The sequence below is a fragment of the Mytilus galloprovincialis genome, chromosome 5, assembly GCF_965363235.1.
Source record: "Mytilus galloprovincialis chromosome 5, xbMytGall1.hap1.1, whole genome shotgun sequence".
NCBI classification, from domain to species: Eukaryota; Metazoa; Mollusca; class Bivalvia; order Mytilida; family Mytilidae; genus Mytilus; species Mytilus galloprovincialis.
Genome location: NC_134842.1, coordinates 96680297 through 96695321, shown reverse-complemented (window position 1 = coordinate 96695321; position 15025 = coordinate 96680297). Strand labels below are relative to the sequence as shown.

Here is a 15025-nt window from a genome sequence, read left to right as displayed (position 1 = left end):
AATTTTTCAACATGTCAAGGTAAAGAACCTGAAATTTAATCAAAATAATTAAACATGTAATCTTCTTTTTGTGGTTTAAAGTTTCTTTAGATAAGTTAGTTGCTGAAAAATATGATATACAGATATAAACAATACCAAATTTTCACATTATTTTCTCTAAATGGTCACAAAGCTTCATATTTGCAATTTCTTTAATAAAAAATGCATGAAAAAAATAAAACTATCCACAATACTTCGGTTTTGTACATTTCATGAGCAGAAGATTGTATAATTTAGTCAAATACAAACTTATAACCCAATCAAAGTATCATACTTTACATAAATTTCAAGAAAAACAACAAAAAACTGACCAAAGAACACTCATTTTTGCAAGAGTTATCTCCCCTTCCAATGTTAATTTCCATAGGAAATTAAAAATGCTGATTTTGAGTTTTCCTCAAGTTAGATTTTATGGGACTTTTTTCTGTGTATATAAAGGACATAATGCTATAGATTAGAACTAAAACATTTTCTGTTGCAATTACTTTAAGGTTAAAACTTAGTTTGACTGGACTACATCTTTATAACGTTTTATAGTGTTTCTCTACATTTTCACTACATCTTTTTCGGAAGTTAATACTTATACTAACATAAAATATGAGGACCTCTATGAAAACCTTATTTATTTGCTTTCAAAACCTTAAATAATTCTACTGATAAAAAAGCAGATTAATGGACTCGAAACCCCTATTCTAAACATTTGTGCATAAATCAACAAACTTTTGATAAAATGTAATATTTCAAATATTGTTGTGATTTACGCTACAGAATAATCTAAGATTTTTGTAATATTAAACTCAAGTACAGTACTGATTCATTAAGACCATCAAATTTTTTTTTAACAAATGTACCTTAGAGAAGAGAAAAGGTCAAAGGGGATAATCTGAAATCGTCTGTTTTTTTCTCCACATTTATAAAAATTCTGCCGTTTCATAAATAGCTTTCAAATATCTGGGATGCCTTGAATATACTTATTACATTTATAAATGAAAAGAAACTTCAACAAAATTAATACTTTTTATTTCAAGCTTTTCTCACTTATACATTTATGTTCAAATTTGAATTGGTATGGTATTGTTTTCCGTTTCGATGAGATTTTTTTTATATAAAGCTTGTTATACTAGGCTTTTAAGACGCCTTATACAAAATTCACCGAAGAAATACAATGTCAAAAGGAAAAAAAATAATGATAAAATTCATAAGTTCTGGAAAATCTATAAATCCGAAATTTCCATGTTTTCAAAACTGAAGCAACAGTAATGGAATTAGGCGAGCCAGAGTCTGTTTTTATCTTTTGGATGATTTATACCAGATGATTATTAGTGAAATGATTACAGGAGTTCATTTTTTTGATATTCATGATATTTAGGTGTTCATTAGAAAGCTTTAAAATTGTTCCATTTAAGGAACGAAATTCCATGTAATATTTTTTCTGTCTATGAAGAAATAACATAAAAAATTTGGTGCACACTGAATAAAAAGTTGATGACGTCACGGTCACATGACTAAATTATGACTATGGGCTCATAACAAAATAACGTCAGCCAATCAGAAGACGCGCTACATCCAAAATTAAATTATAAAATGATAACAATCAAAATAATGAGTAATATAATAATTAGGTAAAAACATCCCATGAGGCAACAAATTGAAAAATCTTCATCATGAGTTTTTATATTTCATGTATTTGGGAACAGCGAATACATCTGTTTTAGAATTTTGTCGATTTTGCATCGGTAAGGGGTATATCTTTCAATAGCTAGAATAATAGACAATGCTGAGAAATTGTTACTTTTTAGAAAGCTATATCCCTAGGCTTTTATTTAATACCCTAGCACGCTAATATGTACTGTACTCTAGCATGTTGAAAGACTTCTTGAGTGTATTCACATTATATCGTTTTCTTAGAAGGGAGTTGTCAACTTCAAAAAGTATACGAAAGATGGATCGTTTTGTTGTAAAGTACATAAATAATCTTATATCTATTTTTGGTAAACACCTGTAGTGGTTGTATTTGTCATGTATTTAATTTTTCATTTTTGAAGCATTTTAGCTTCATAGTTTGCATGTCAAAATATTCACACAATCTTATTCTCTTGAAGAGGTAGTTTGCCATATTGTATATACACTTGGTTATAGTTCAAGGCTGTATATTATCCTATATTAGTTTATTTATTATTTGTGTCGTTTGGTTTCTATCTAATTGACACTGATTCCTTACCTTGTTCAGTCTTAGCATCGACATTTTGTGCGATATACTATTACTATATTTAAACTTCCTTGCTCAAGTCTTTATCTTGATTATCAAACGTTTCTACAGTATTCTTTATTCAAAGTCGACTGACGTCAGATCTGTATTATCACTGGTATTAAAGAGATAATCGTAACTGAAATTACGATTATCCCAATATGGCGACAGTAGATATAGGTAAAATATTTACACTCATTTTTCTTAAATCTAGCATGTTTTTGTCAATAGTTACTCAGCTGCAAGGTTTATGTTGTTAATTTCTGTGTCATTTTGGTTTCTTGTGGAGAGTTGTCTCATTGGCAATCATACCATATCTTCCTTTTTTATAGTCTTGGTATAAAGCTGGCATTTAAGGTAGCGCCTTCCTCATATTAATATCTCATTTTTTTTTAGAAAATGTGGTTTGAGTGCCAATGAGACAACTCTCCAACCAAGTCCCAATGTATAAAAGTAAACCATTATAGGTAAAACTACGGTCTTCAACACGGGGACTTGGTTCACATCGAACAGCAAACTATAAAGGATCCCAAAATTGACTAGTGTAAAACCATGCTAACGGGAAAACCAACGATCTAATCTATATAAAAAAGGAAAAACAAACGACAACTTCTGAACATCAGATTCCTGACTAGGAATAGGTGCAAAAAACTGCAGCGGGCTTAAACGTTTAAATAGGTACAAACCTTCACCATTTTCTGAAACAATAGTGTAACAGTACAACATAAAAAGACGCACTTTAAATTATTAATTGAAATGAACAAAAGATGGACAAAGGGTAAACCATCCTTATGAAATTGAAGAGTATTTTATCAACGAAAAAGTTTTAATCACGTAGCTGTCATTGTTAGATGAAAGTTAAGTGTATCAACTGTATTTAAGATTTGACGGGATAGATACTCAACATAGTCACCAAACATGCCAAACGTTGAAATATTTATCGTCAGGACATCATATAGATTACTTTTAAACAAATCCTGCGCTTTGAAAGGGAGGAAAGAGAAAATAAAAGTTACCTGATTTAGATGTAAGAGATTTTATTTGGTTTCCTATGAGAAAAATACTACATGATACCAAATAACTTAGAAGTTTAAAATTTATTCTCTAACATAGGGGTATGAAAGTCACACAGAGCAAAATAGGTAAAGTTAGCAACTACATGTATAAGTCACAATTCAAGCCCATCAACATACAACAATAAAAATAAGAACAACTTTTGTTAAACATAAAATTTATAATCATATATTGATATGACAGCTTTCTCAGCACAATAAACATATCAAATACACTTAATAGATGTACAAACATAATCTGAGACGCGCATTACAAATTTAAAGGAACACAATTGATATAAAATATTATAATATTCATTTAACATCGGCATGTTTTCGTGTCCATTTAGCCGCCGTTTTATTGTACATGAATGCTTCCAATAAACTCAACTGTCCACCATTAGGATCTGGAGAATCCAATAATGTTTTTATACATAGTAATACTGGAAAATAAAATAAATCATACAACACCATACAAAATGTGTATAAATAATCTCATCCTAGACACCAGGATTAAATTTTGTATTTACACCGACACGCGTTTCTTCTACAAAAGACTCACCAGTGACGCCCAAATTCAAATGATAAAAAGGCCAAATAAAGTACGAAGTTGAAGAGCATCGATACAGTGTTAGTGGTTCTGTAACGCCCCTTTATAAAAACAACACGGTGTTGAGGAAAAATCGTAAAGGTTTCAACAGAAAAAGTTAAAGTCATATGAAACGAGTGAGTGGTGAAAAATAATGTTTATCCAATTCTTGAACCAGTGCATGTATATATCATAAACTTCGTCCTCTGTTTCACGAATTTCATCATTTTGTACGCGAATATATCGTTTAATCGTCAATTTTTTTTCTCTTTGTCTTATAGTAAACAAATAACAAAAAGCATATGTATTGAGTACGTGTTTCACATGTACAATCAGGTAATTGTTTATTGTAATGACAGATCCATGCGTATTGCGATCACCGGATTTTTACAAGGAGGGTTACGCTCAGGTCACAATGCATACGGAAAATATGTCGGCGAGTTGCTTCCTGGAAGGAATCAATTAAAAATAAGTAAACTTCTTTTAAATTTTCCTCAGAAAAAAGTATTTGTACATAAGTTGTATAATGAAAATTATCTATTTAGTTATGAAAAACATATGCATATTTTTTTTTTGATTTGAGGTTTCTTATGACTTTAATGAATGATCGAAATAAATCCTTTAGAGACATTTGAAGCTAAAAAGTTGCTTTTATTGGCATATGTTTTTGTATAGACCAATGGAAGCAGGCTCACTTTGGTAGTATGTACAAATATTAAAATTTGTTTACAATTTTTTTATTCATCATTCTTTTTTTTTTATATCAGCAACAAAATAATAAAAATAAAACCAAATAAGACTACTGCCTGTTGATGCTTCAAGCATAACATCAACTCATGTAAAGGCTTAAATGCCCGAAATTACACTATGTCGTACCATGGTTTTTAGATCGGCATTCAAACGCACACTTTTGAAATTACCAATATTTGGTCACTCGAGCTCAAGGTCAATTCAATCATAAAGGGAAACAATAAAAGGCGTTTGTAAATACTTTCGAAAAGGCTTTATGTTAAGTATATCCCGTGGTCTAAACGCTTAGATTTCATATCAAGATTTATTAGAGAGAAAATATTTATATTATCCTATTGGTCCCTATATTACATAATGCGCTGCAGTGGTAGCGATCTTTGATTTCTAACATTACAAACTATGTATAGAAAATAACACATTCTGTCAATTTTGTGGCCCTTTATAGCTTGCTGTTCGATGTAAGCCGTGACCTATAATATACCTATATACACATTGTGACTTGATGGAGAGTTGTCTCCTTGGCACTCATACCACATATTTTTTATCTATCATATTTACAATTAGACTGTCTGTTTTGTAATATGTTATTCTATACCTTTGTGTGATATTGTGTTTCAATGAAGATCGTCTATAACAAACAAAAATCACAGATATATACGAATATATCTATCAGAAAATAGTAATGTTTTGATCACATGGTAAAGTCCCCCCCAAAATAACCAGAATGTTAAATTAGATTTACCATCTTACATTTTGATATAGTAAAATCTGGTGACCACGGTGAACTAAGTCTATTTAAAAACAATTTCCCTGTGCTCTGTTCAACAACTGGATGGTAAATATCTGTGAGAAATTTAACCTATAATCATAAAATATATATCAGGAAACATAATTCATCCCTTAATATTCTGGAACAAAAGGTATAAATGATGATATACATATTATTGCTTTATTTCATGTTCTCTGCTCATTTAAACATGGATAAGCATTAAGATCCTTATCAAGGATAAAAATGAAAATAACGGGGATACCGTATAGCGAGTTATTTTCGCGGGGTGCAAATTTTCGCTTATTTTCGCGGACAGAACTAAATCGCCAAAATAAATTCCGCAAAATTAAAGGTGTACATACAAAGGTATTAATAAAAGTTTTTAATTCGCCAAAATAATAACCGCCAAAATATTTCGTATACCTTGTTCAATGAAAATCGCGAAATTTTACACCCGCGAAAATAACCCGCTATACGGTATTAACAAAGTGAACTAAGGTTCGTATATTAGAATCATATTTGTATGACTGCAACATTCATGTGTAACCTCTCAATTATGACAGTTTATGTTTAATGAATTAAGATATCAAAGACGACTGTATTCAGCTTTTTTTCTCTGTATTCCCGTTTCATGCATCATTCAATGGTTTAATTATTCAGATCTCGACTTTCTTTGCTGAAAAAAAACGCAAACCTTTACTCTTTACAATAAAAAAAGGACTTGTATTTTTATCGAGAAAGTGAACGTTTTGGCCTTTAGATATCATTTTTTTTTTCATTGCGAAAATCATTTCAGGAAATAATCTTATCACATTTGAAAATCATGTATTACGTAGTCTAGCCTTCTAGTTATTAGATTGGTATCTGTTATGATTTTTTATTTTTATAAAAAAAGATACAAATTAATGAGATAAGCAAAACAAAAAATCGGATAAATTCCAACGAAGTGAGACCGCTTTCAGTCATGAAGCTTTCGTGATTCTTTTCGTATATCATTATTACTGTACAGTTGGGGAATCCTTCATCAAAATGCAAAGATTATATCCGACCGTATGGAATAACTGTTACTCCAGTTGTTTTAAAATCATTTCTCTTCTTTATTTAATCGGTTTGTGAAATAATTCATCTCTTGCAAATTCAATTATGTTTCCCATTTTGCATTGACGGTATAACTTTTGCATATAAATGAAATCCAAAACACGAAAATTATGTCTCACCAATCGGGTGTTGTTCTTACTCGTTTATTTACAATATTAAAAAAAAGATTACGAATGATTTTCATGAGAAAACTCTTCACAATAGACAAAATGACACAAAAATTAACAATGATAGGTCACCATACGGTCTTCAAAAATGAGCAAAGCACATACCACATACTAGTCATATATCAAAGGCCCAAAAATGAAAAATGTTTATCAATTAAAACTAGAAAACTTAATTACCTAATTACTGTTAAAAAGAATTGAACGAAAATACAATACAATCATTTAATACTAAATTACCAATGTTGTTCATATCTTATATCAATAAAATGCTCCACAGCGCACAGCTGATTACGACAGCAGAGGTTGAACTCTGAACAGTTGAGGCAAGTATGGACATAACATTCAAGCTTGATACAGCTCGGAATTTGGATTGTTATTAAATTTTTGACAAAGCTAAAGTTTCTGACACAGAATAAATTGGGTCTATAAGAATTCATACCTATTATGGTTGAATAATAACATCAGATGTATGTTTCATTATAAAACGTTATTTTGATTGGCTACACTGCACTCTCGTGTTAATTCTTAATCAACTGCATTACTCAATAAAATTTATCATTTATGATGACACGAGGTCCCACAATAACGTGCACAGGGAAATTAAATAGAAACTTGATAAAAATCGTTTTTTTCTCATTATCCTAGCTAAAACATGTAATTATAAAAGAAGGACGAAAGATACCAAAGGGACAGTCAAACTCATAAATCCAAAACAAACTGACAACGCCATGGCCAAAAATGAAAAAGACAAACAGAAAAACAATAGTACACATGACACAACATAGAAAACTAAAGAATAAAGAACACGAACCCCACCAAAAACTAGGGGTGATCTCAGGTGCTACGGAAGGGTAAGCAGATCCTGCTCCACATGTGGCACCCGTCGTGTTGCTTATGTGATTACAAATCCGGTAAATAGTCTAATTCGGTAGGTCACATTCATGAAAGGGAAGGGGATTGTAGTTACAACGTAAGGAACATATCCGATATCATTTGTGAAACGGTTATTCCATAACGGTCAACCAACTCGTGATGGCGTCCGTAAAATTTACGAAGGGATGATTTCAACTTCACCATTTGGAACTCTTGGTTTAATAGCTTCCTTGTGAGCAGTAACCCTCTATCAAGAAAATAATGATAGGAAATGCAAGCACGGGAATATCGTATCAATTGGGAGATATATACCCGGTATACAGGTGCTGCTGGAATGTTGGTACTTAGAAATGGAAAGTTCACAATTGGAAAGCTGAAATCATCTCTTTTGTCGTAAAGTTTTGTTTTCAACCGACCTTCATTGTCAATTTCTAGATGTAAGTCAAGATATGAAGCCGACTTAACTGTATCTGTAGTATCCTTTATCTCCAATTAGATGGGATAGATGCGTTCCACATAGTCACCAAATTTTGAATTGTTTAGTGAAAGAACGTCATCTATATAGCGGAAAGTAGAGTTAAAGGATATTGCTAACTTCTTATCTTTCTTCCTAAGAAGTTCCTGCATGAATTCAGCCTCATAATATTAAAGAAACAAGTCGGCAAGTAGAGGGGCACAGTTTGTTCCCATTGGGATGCCGACAGTCTGTTGAAAAACACGTCCTCCGAACGTTACAAATATGTTGTCAATCAAGAAATCAAGCATCTTGATAATATCGGTTTCAGAGAATTTTTTGTTTGAATCAGAGTGATTCTTTAGAAAGTATGATTTATCCCTCCCTAAGACAAGATACATCTATCTACGTTGGCCATTCTTTTTTATGAAGCAAAGTAATACCAACTCTTTCAATTTGTCTTTTAGTTTGGAATGTGGAATACTTGTGTAAAGAGTAGAAAAGTCAAATGTTTGAGTACTGTTACAAGATGAAAGATAGTTAGATTGTATGTACTCTAAAAGATCTTTGGAATTTTTAAGTATCCACATCTGATTCACGCCACCTCTAGAATAGGCAGTTTCACAATAACTTTGAATAAGTATTGAATGCTTCTTCTTCTACCTTCATAGGGTTGTAAAAGCGTTGACCGTATGCATATTTTTAGAAAGAAAAATGTACTTCGTTCAACGCTTTTACACCCCAATGAAGTTTTTAAAAGAACCTTCAATTATTAAATAAAACAAACTCACCGTTGGGGGTTTCCAAGGGTAGTCAGAGGGAAACGTCATTTGTAAGAAGAAAACTCCTCCCGCGTAAGGACTGTTTATATCATCATACTACAAATAAGATACATTAACTGTAATCAACATAGTAATAAATTCCACAGTTAAGTGTTTGCAAACTTGATATTTTAAACTTTAATTAGAAAGGTTTCCATTCTTGAATTATTTAATTTTAGATGTAACACGTCTTCTGATTTGCTGACAGTGTTTTGTCTATCAGCTCATAGATAAAATTTTGTCATGTGAGGGTGATGCCATCAACGTTTTTTCATGATTGACTCCAGTCTAAAATGAAATTTAGAATTTAAAAGTCATAAGGAATGACTGTCTATTCAAAATAACGTTTTAAAATGCAGGTTATTTATTGGGCACCACATTTGTGATGTTATTTCTTCATAGACTGAAAGAAATATTACAGCCATTTCTTAACTAATATCGTACAGACTTCTCCATCGATAATCAAGCAATACTGATGTTGCATCTACACAATGCATGTTTTTTTTAAAGTGAAATTATCATCTTGGTATTTCTCTTATGTATTTTATTTCCATAAGACAATAAATGCATAGAAGTTATCCAATATGACATTTATAAATGTATAAACAAGTACTATAACGATTTATTTTATTTAAACTTATTTTAGACAAATTCTATACTCACTGGCCCTGCGATCATGGCTTCCCATTCAAATACTGAAAAGAAGAAATGCAGAATTAATACTTTTATCGTTGGGCTGAGGGTCTCTTTTTGTGATATTTATATGACTATTCATTAAATAAGTTGAAAAACTGTGGTTAATTTCAATTCAATACAGATTCTTTAAGAAAGGTGATCATATAATTGGCCGTTTCAGAATCTAAAGAATCATGGGTTATTTCATTGTTCGTAACCCAAATAAAAATAAAGTCACGTCATTGGTTAACATTCCATTGTTTACGAAATTTTCAGGACGTTTTGGTGTACGCTTTTCAAAATATTACCCAGAATGCATTAGAATCTGAAACGGCAGAAGAATTTGTGTAATAAATAAAGATTTATTGGATACTCAGAATCAGAGACAATTCAGATACTACAAAAATGTCTAGAACTCTATTAATAAAATTAACGGTACCAATTTTCTTGCACCAGATGCGCATTTCGACAATACATGTCTCTTCAGCGATGCTCGTGGCCAAAATATTTGAAATCCAAAGCTTATATAAAAGATGAAGAGCTATAATCCAAAAGGTCCAAAAAGTATAGCCAAATCCTTGAAAGAAATCAGAGCTTTGCATGAGGGAGATACATTCCTTAATTTATAATAATTTCTAATATTTTGTAACAGCAAATTTTAATAACACAAAAAATCCGTATTTTCATGCCAGTACCGAAGTACTGGCTACTGGGCTGGTAATACCCTCGGGGACTAATAGTCCACCATCAGAGGCATTAAGTTGTTCAGAGTAAAATCTACACATATTAGTTATATCAAATATCATGCTATTACATCTAATCACCATTTGTCTGATTAAATTTATCATAACTTATCCTAGTAGCTCCAGATTCAGCAAATATTCATTTTATCATTATCGCAACCATGTCTGTTCCAATCAATGAACGTATTTTGTACGCGGTCGTGTTATGCACGTACGAATAATCAATTATTTTGTAGTGTTATGTTGTTCTGTCGTAAATTCATGGGAAGTGTCCATAGTCCAGCGGATATCAGAATAATTGATCACTTTACCATTGTTAATTTGTGGTTCACATATGTAATGTACGTTCATATTATTTGTCTATGTATTTCTCTGTCCTTGGAGCTTATATGTTTATTTGTACTGTATTTACGTCACGTATTGTTGTCATTTTAGCGGTATTTTAAACACCGCCATATAAGTTCGAAATAATAAGCAAAAATTCGGGAAAACAAGCCACACATTGTGTTTGAAGTCCTAATACCTTTCTGAAGTAATATTATAATAGTCCCAGTCATATTAGAACTTTTGTGACTCGAAACAGTTTGGAAATGAATGTGTCAATCAGAGATTTTATTGTTTGAGCCGTTAAATTGCCCATTAGGTGTCTTTTTTTTTATATATGTGTCGAGAAGTTGATGTTTTAGAGACCGTTTTGCTGCGTATGAACAATCAAGAATAGATTCAAATGAACAATTTATAGAAGAGAGTTGAAAGATACCAGAGGGACATTCAAATTCATTAGTCGAAAAGCATCTGATAACCCCATGGCTGAAAAAGAACAAAAACAAACAAAAACAAACAAAAACAAACAAAAACAAACAAAAACAAACAAAACTCAACATTAAAAACTAAAGACTGAGCAACACGAACAGCACCAGAAACCAGGGATGATGATATGGACGGGTAGGCAAATTCTGTTACACTATGTGTTGATTATGTAATAAATTAAATTCTGTAGGTCACATTAAAAAAAGTGGACGGTTTTGTAGTTGCTACTTTTGATAAATAACCGTTATCATCTGTGAAAAACAGGTCGTGCATCTGGCGTACTAAATTATAATTCTGGTACCAGTACCTTTGATACTATTATATGATACTAGGATCAGACTAAGTTAATCTAGAAACCCTCTCAAAAGTATGTTGTCTATAATAATGAAAATAAAGACTCTAACTTACTGTTATCCTCTAAGGGGCCGGCTGAACAACCTTGAGGAGGATCTTTAGAAATTTCTATAAATTCCTTGAAGACATATTGCACATCATATTAACAAAGTATACAATTATTGAAGTAGAGTTACAGCAAGAAGAGCGTGCACGGTTGGACAGGAAAACGATTCTACATCGCTCACCATTCCAAAAAAATAAATATAAATGGTTGTCATCAAATAGTCCATTTATATGTATGTTAGCGTTTGTTTTTTTGTTGCAGTTCAGTGTTTTCTGTTTTTGTTGATATTTTCCCCTCGGTTATGGTTTGTGATCGGGATTGGGTTTCGACTAATCAATTTATGACTATTAAACTGCCGTATACTACTGTTGCCTTTGTATGCAAGGATAAACAAACAATCGAAAATAACATATTGTTTTTGAGTGTAAAATGACATCTTTGAATGCGTATTCTAATGATCTCAGTGCTATAAGAATTTGTGTATACGTTTGTTTTACAATTATTGTTTTATTAAATCGTTTGTTGTTTTCAATATAGTTGAAACGATCTGTAAATTCAAAATGTGATATACTATCTTATATTCCTGTCTTTTAAGAGCAAAATTTCCTACAAGGAGTTTTTTTTACTGGACATATTTGTCAATATATATAAAAGGGGGTTTTGTTCATTGTATAATTACTTACATTTTATAATCGAATTACCTCCATTTGTATACATTCAAGAAAAATTTAGTATTCCCAAATGATATTGAAATCATACAAGGATGAAGGTCAGAAAGCAATCGATATAATTGTTAGAATTGATACACAATATTCCAAGTTGTAGATATAATTGAGAGTATTCATGAAAAAGGAAACTATATCGCATTCGGATAAACTTTATTGTATCCCTTAAAATTCTTGCCACTTCAGCTAGCGTTCTGTTGTTCGTTATTTTTCTCTTATAGTTGATGTGTGTCCATCGGTTTTATTTTGTAACCCGAAATCATTTTTTCTCAAACACCCATTTTTTAATTGATGAGGTTGTGCATTTAATTAAAAGTGTATATTATATTTACTTTTTAAAAGTGTACAAAAATAGAAAAAAATATAAGATAAGTCTGGAAAGTTTTTGACGTTGCAAAAAGTCATACTAGATGGAAGCACTTTTTTATTTCAGTTGTGTTTAAGTGTTCTTAAGTCTAGTAACTACATCATCTTAAATCCGTTTGTTTCCTGTGTAATTACTGCTTACTACTAACAGTTAACAAATACGTAATTTAACAATCACGTTTAATAAGTGGTGTGTTCTTGTTCGTCGACCCACTTAATTTAATATGATAGTCTGAAATACATGTACTTCCTCATTGTGTCTTTGTTACACATGTACACGCTTACACATTTATAAATAGAAATAGATTAATGACAGAAATATCTTTTAAATTGTACAGGCTAATATTATACAGATTAGTTATCATATATCTCTCAAATATCATGGTTTTTCATTTTATCAACCGTTTTTATCTTATTCTATATACAAACGTGTTTTTATTTTTTAAAGTTTCTGCCACTGCAAAAACAAAGGTGTTTGAAATAAAAAGGCAAAATATCCAAAAAGTAATCAAAAACAACAAACCCTACATAATGTGTGTTTTTTTTTAAATTTTATCAGTGGATTGTCAGTTTATTATCGATTTGGTTTCTTTCGCCCCTCTTTCCCCACCCGTTTAAATGTATTATTATTTAATAAATATCTTTAAAATGTTGACCGTCTTTCATACACAATTGATATATACGGTACTACATGATGAAAGAAATTGTAAGTTGGTAGTATAGTGTTTTTGTTTTTTTAGTAGAATGAAAAAGTGATGTTGTTTACAATCATTATGTGATAACGTTAACTTACCCTTTGTAATCGAAATTTCGCCATTTGTTTACATGAAATTTTTCTGAGAAACAAAATTAATCATGATTCAAATCGTATCAAATTGTATCAAATCAAGAATCAGGAATTCCCCGGTATTATTTTTAGAATAGGTATATACATATTTCATTAGTAAATCAGATTCACAGTAATATTAAAAACAAAGGGGGAAAGACCGAAACGCGATTGGTACTTTTCTCAGTCGGAATTTTTCTCTCTCACGCAAACACATTTTTTTTAAATTAAAACTATAATGTATAAGGGGAATATGCATTCCAAAGGCAAGAGGGTGTTTGTAAAGATTAAATTAACGACAAGATAATAAAGAATTTTCAGCCCTAGAAAATGCAGGAATATTTGTGTACAAAGGTAACGTTATTTTATGTATGGCAAAAAACAAAGCCGGACTAGAAACAGGTATAAATGGGTATTTCCTTCCCTAAAAACCTACATCCCCAACTTCTCGGCCGAATATCAAGAAGTCTTTCTTCATCATGTTCAACGAAGGTATTCTTCATGCGCAGATTACTTATTAATGATTTAAAAAAAGAATACACCCGCAAGGTGATAACATGATTACAATCGCTTTTACTATTCTTTTTAGGTATCTACATATGTATACTGTGGTTTGTTTTTTCAATTGGCCGTTTCAGAATCTAAAGCATCATGGGTAATTTCATTGTTCGTACCCCAAAGTGAAAATAACGTTACGTCATTGGTTGAATTTTCATTGTTTATAAGGTTTTAAACCAATCAAAACGCTTTGATGTACGCTTTTGAAAGTATTACTACCCAGGATGCAGTAGATTCTGAAACGGACAATTGGTCATTTTTTTCCGTTTCACTTAATGGTGTTGTAAGTTTGTCATCGGCTCATAAGTTAGAATATCCCTAAGCTGTTTTCGGTCTCTCTTACTAATAATGCCTACGTTATAGGGAACACAGTAGTAATAATTTCCCCAGTATTAGGTTGGCCATTTGTGTACCCAAGGCAGATGAAGAAGGTCAACTTAGAAGAGCATAGATTGGATGGCCGAAGTGAATACCAGTTTTTCAAAAGTCAATAAACCTCATATATACCGAAACAAAAGACAGCAATTGTTTTATTACATATTCTGTGAGAAATGTATGTAATTGTTATTGTTTACAAAAGACAATTGTACATCAAACATGTTTTATTAAAATTATGCCCGTATTCCATTACAATAAACACGGCAATAGTATTTATATCAACAAGATAAAAAAAAAAATAATAATATAATTTCTTTCGTGTGAACGTAGTGAATAAGAGTGAAATTATTTTCTCTTGTTTGTTCATGATGTATGTAGGTGTCGTGCTTATCGCACGGTCATTTTTTCCGCCAAAACGGGGGTTTTGGTCATTCAGCACGACAGCGCCGAACCGTCAAAACACATTTATCTAAAGTTTAATTCTTAGGTAAGTTGGTAAATTTTTTGTAATGTCGGACCCTGAAGAGAGGGAAACCCCAGAACAGGAGGTGTCTCTTAGAGACGTTATGAAAGCTGTTAAAACCCAGGGTGAATTTAACGAAAAACTTAGGAAAGACATTTCCGAATTAAAACATGAAGTTCACGGGTCTACCGTTGCAGTTGCTTCCCAGGTTAAAAGTTAAA

The 15025-nt window shown here is 31.5% G+C and overlaps 1 protein-coding gene across 1 annotated transcript; it reads right to left on the bottom strand.

The window, feature by feature from the left end:
* Window positions 1-3501: 3501 nt before the first annotated feature.
* On the bottom strand, window positions 3502-13449 carry LOC143076812 (uncharacterized). Its single transcript, XM_076252687.1, has 6 exons — window positions 13373-13449; window positions 11497-11560; window positions 9524-9555; window positions 8831-8917; window positions 5429-5537; window positions 3502-3782 (listed from the first exon to the last, which is right to left on the bottom strand). The coding sequence occupies exons 1-6, from the start codon at window positions 13394-13396 to the stop codon at window positions 3655-3657; spliced, it is 444 nt and encodes a 147-aa protein (XP_076108802.1). The 5' UTR covers window positions 13397-13449; the 3' UTR covers window positions 3502-3654.
* Window positions 13450-15025: the final 1576 nt, after the last annotated feature.

Coding starts and splice junctions, on each gene's coding strand:
- LOC143076812 (XM_076252687.1), bottom strand. CDS start 13,396: ATGGCGAAATTTCGATTACAAAGG. Junction 11,561..13,372: donor CGAAATTTCGATTACAAAGG/GTAAGTTAACGT, acceptor TATGTCTTCAAG/GAATTTATAGAAATTTCTAA. Junction 8,918..9,523: donor AAGCCATGATCGCAGGGCCA/GTGAGTATAGAA, acceptor TCTTATTTGTAG/TATGATGATATAAACAGTCC.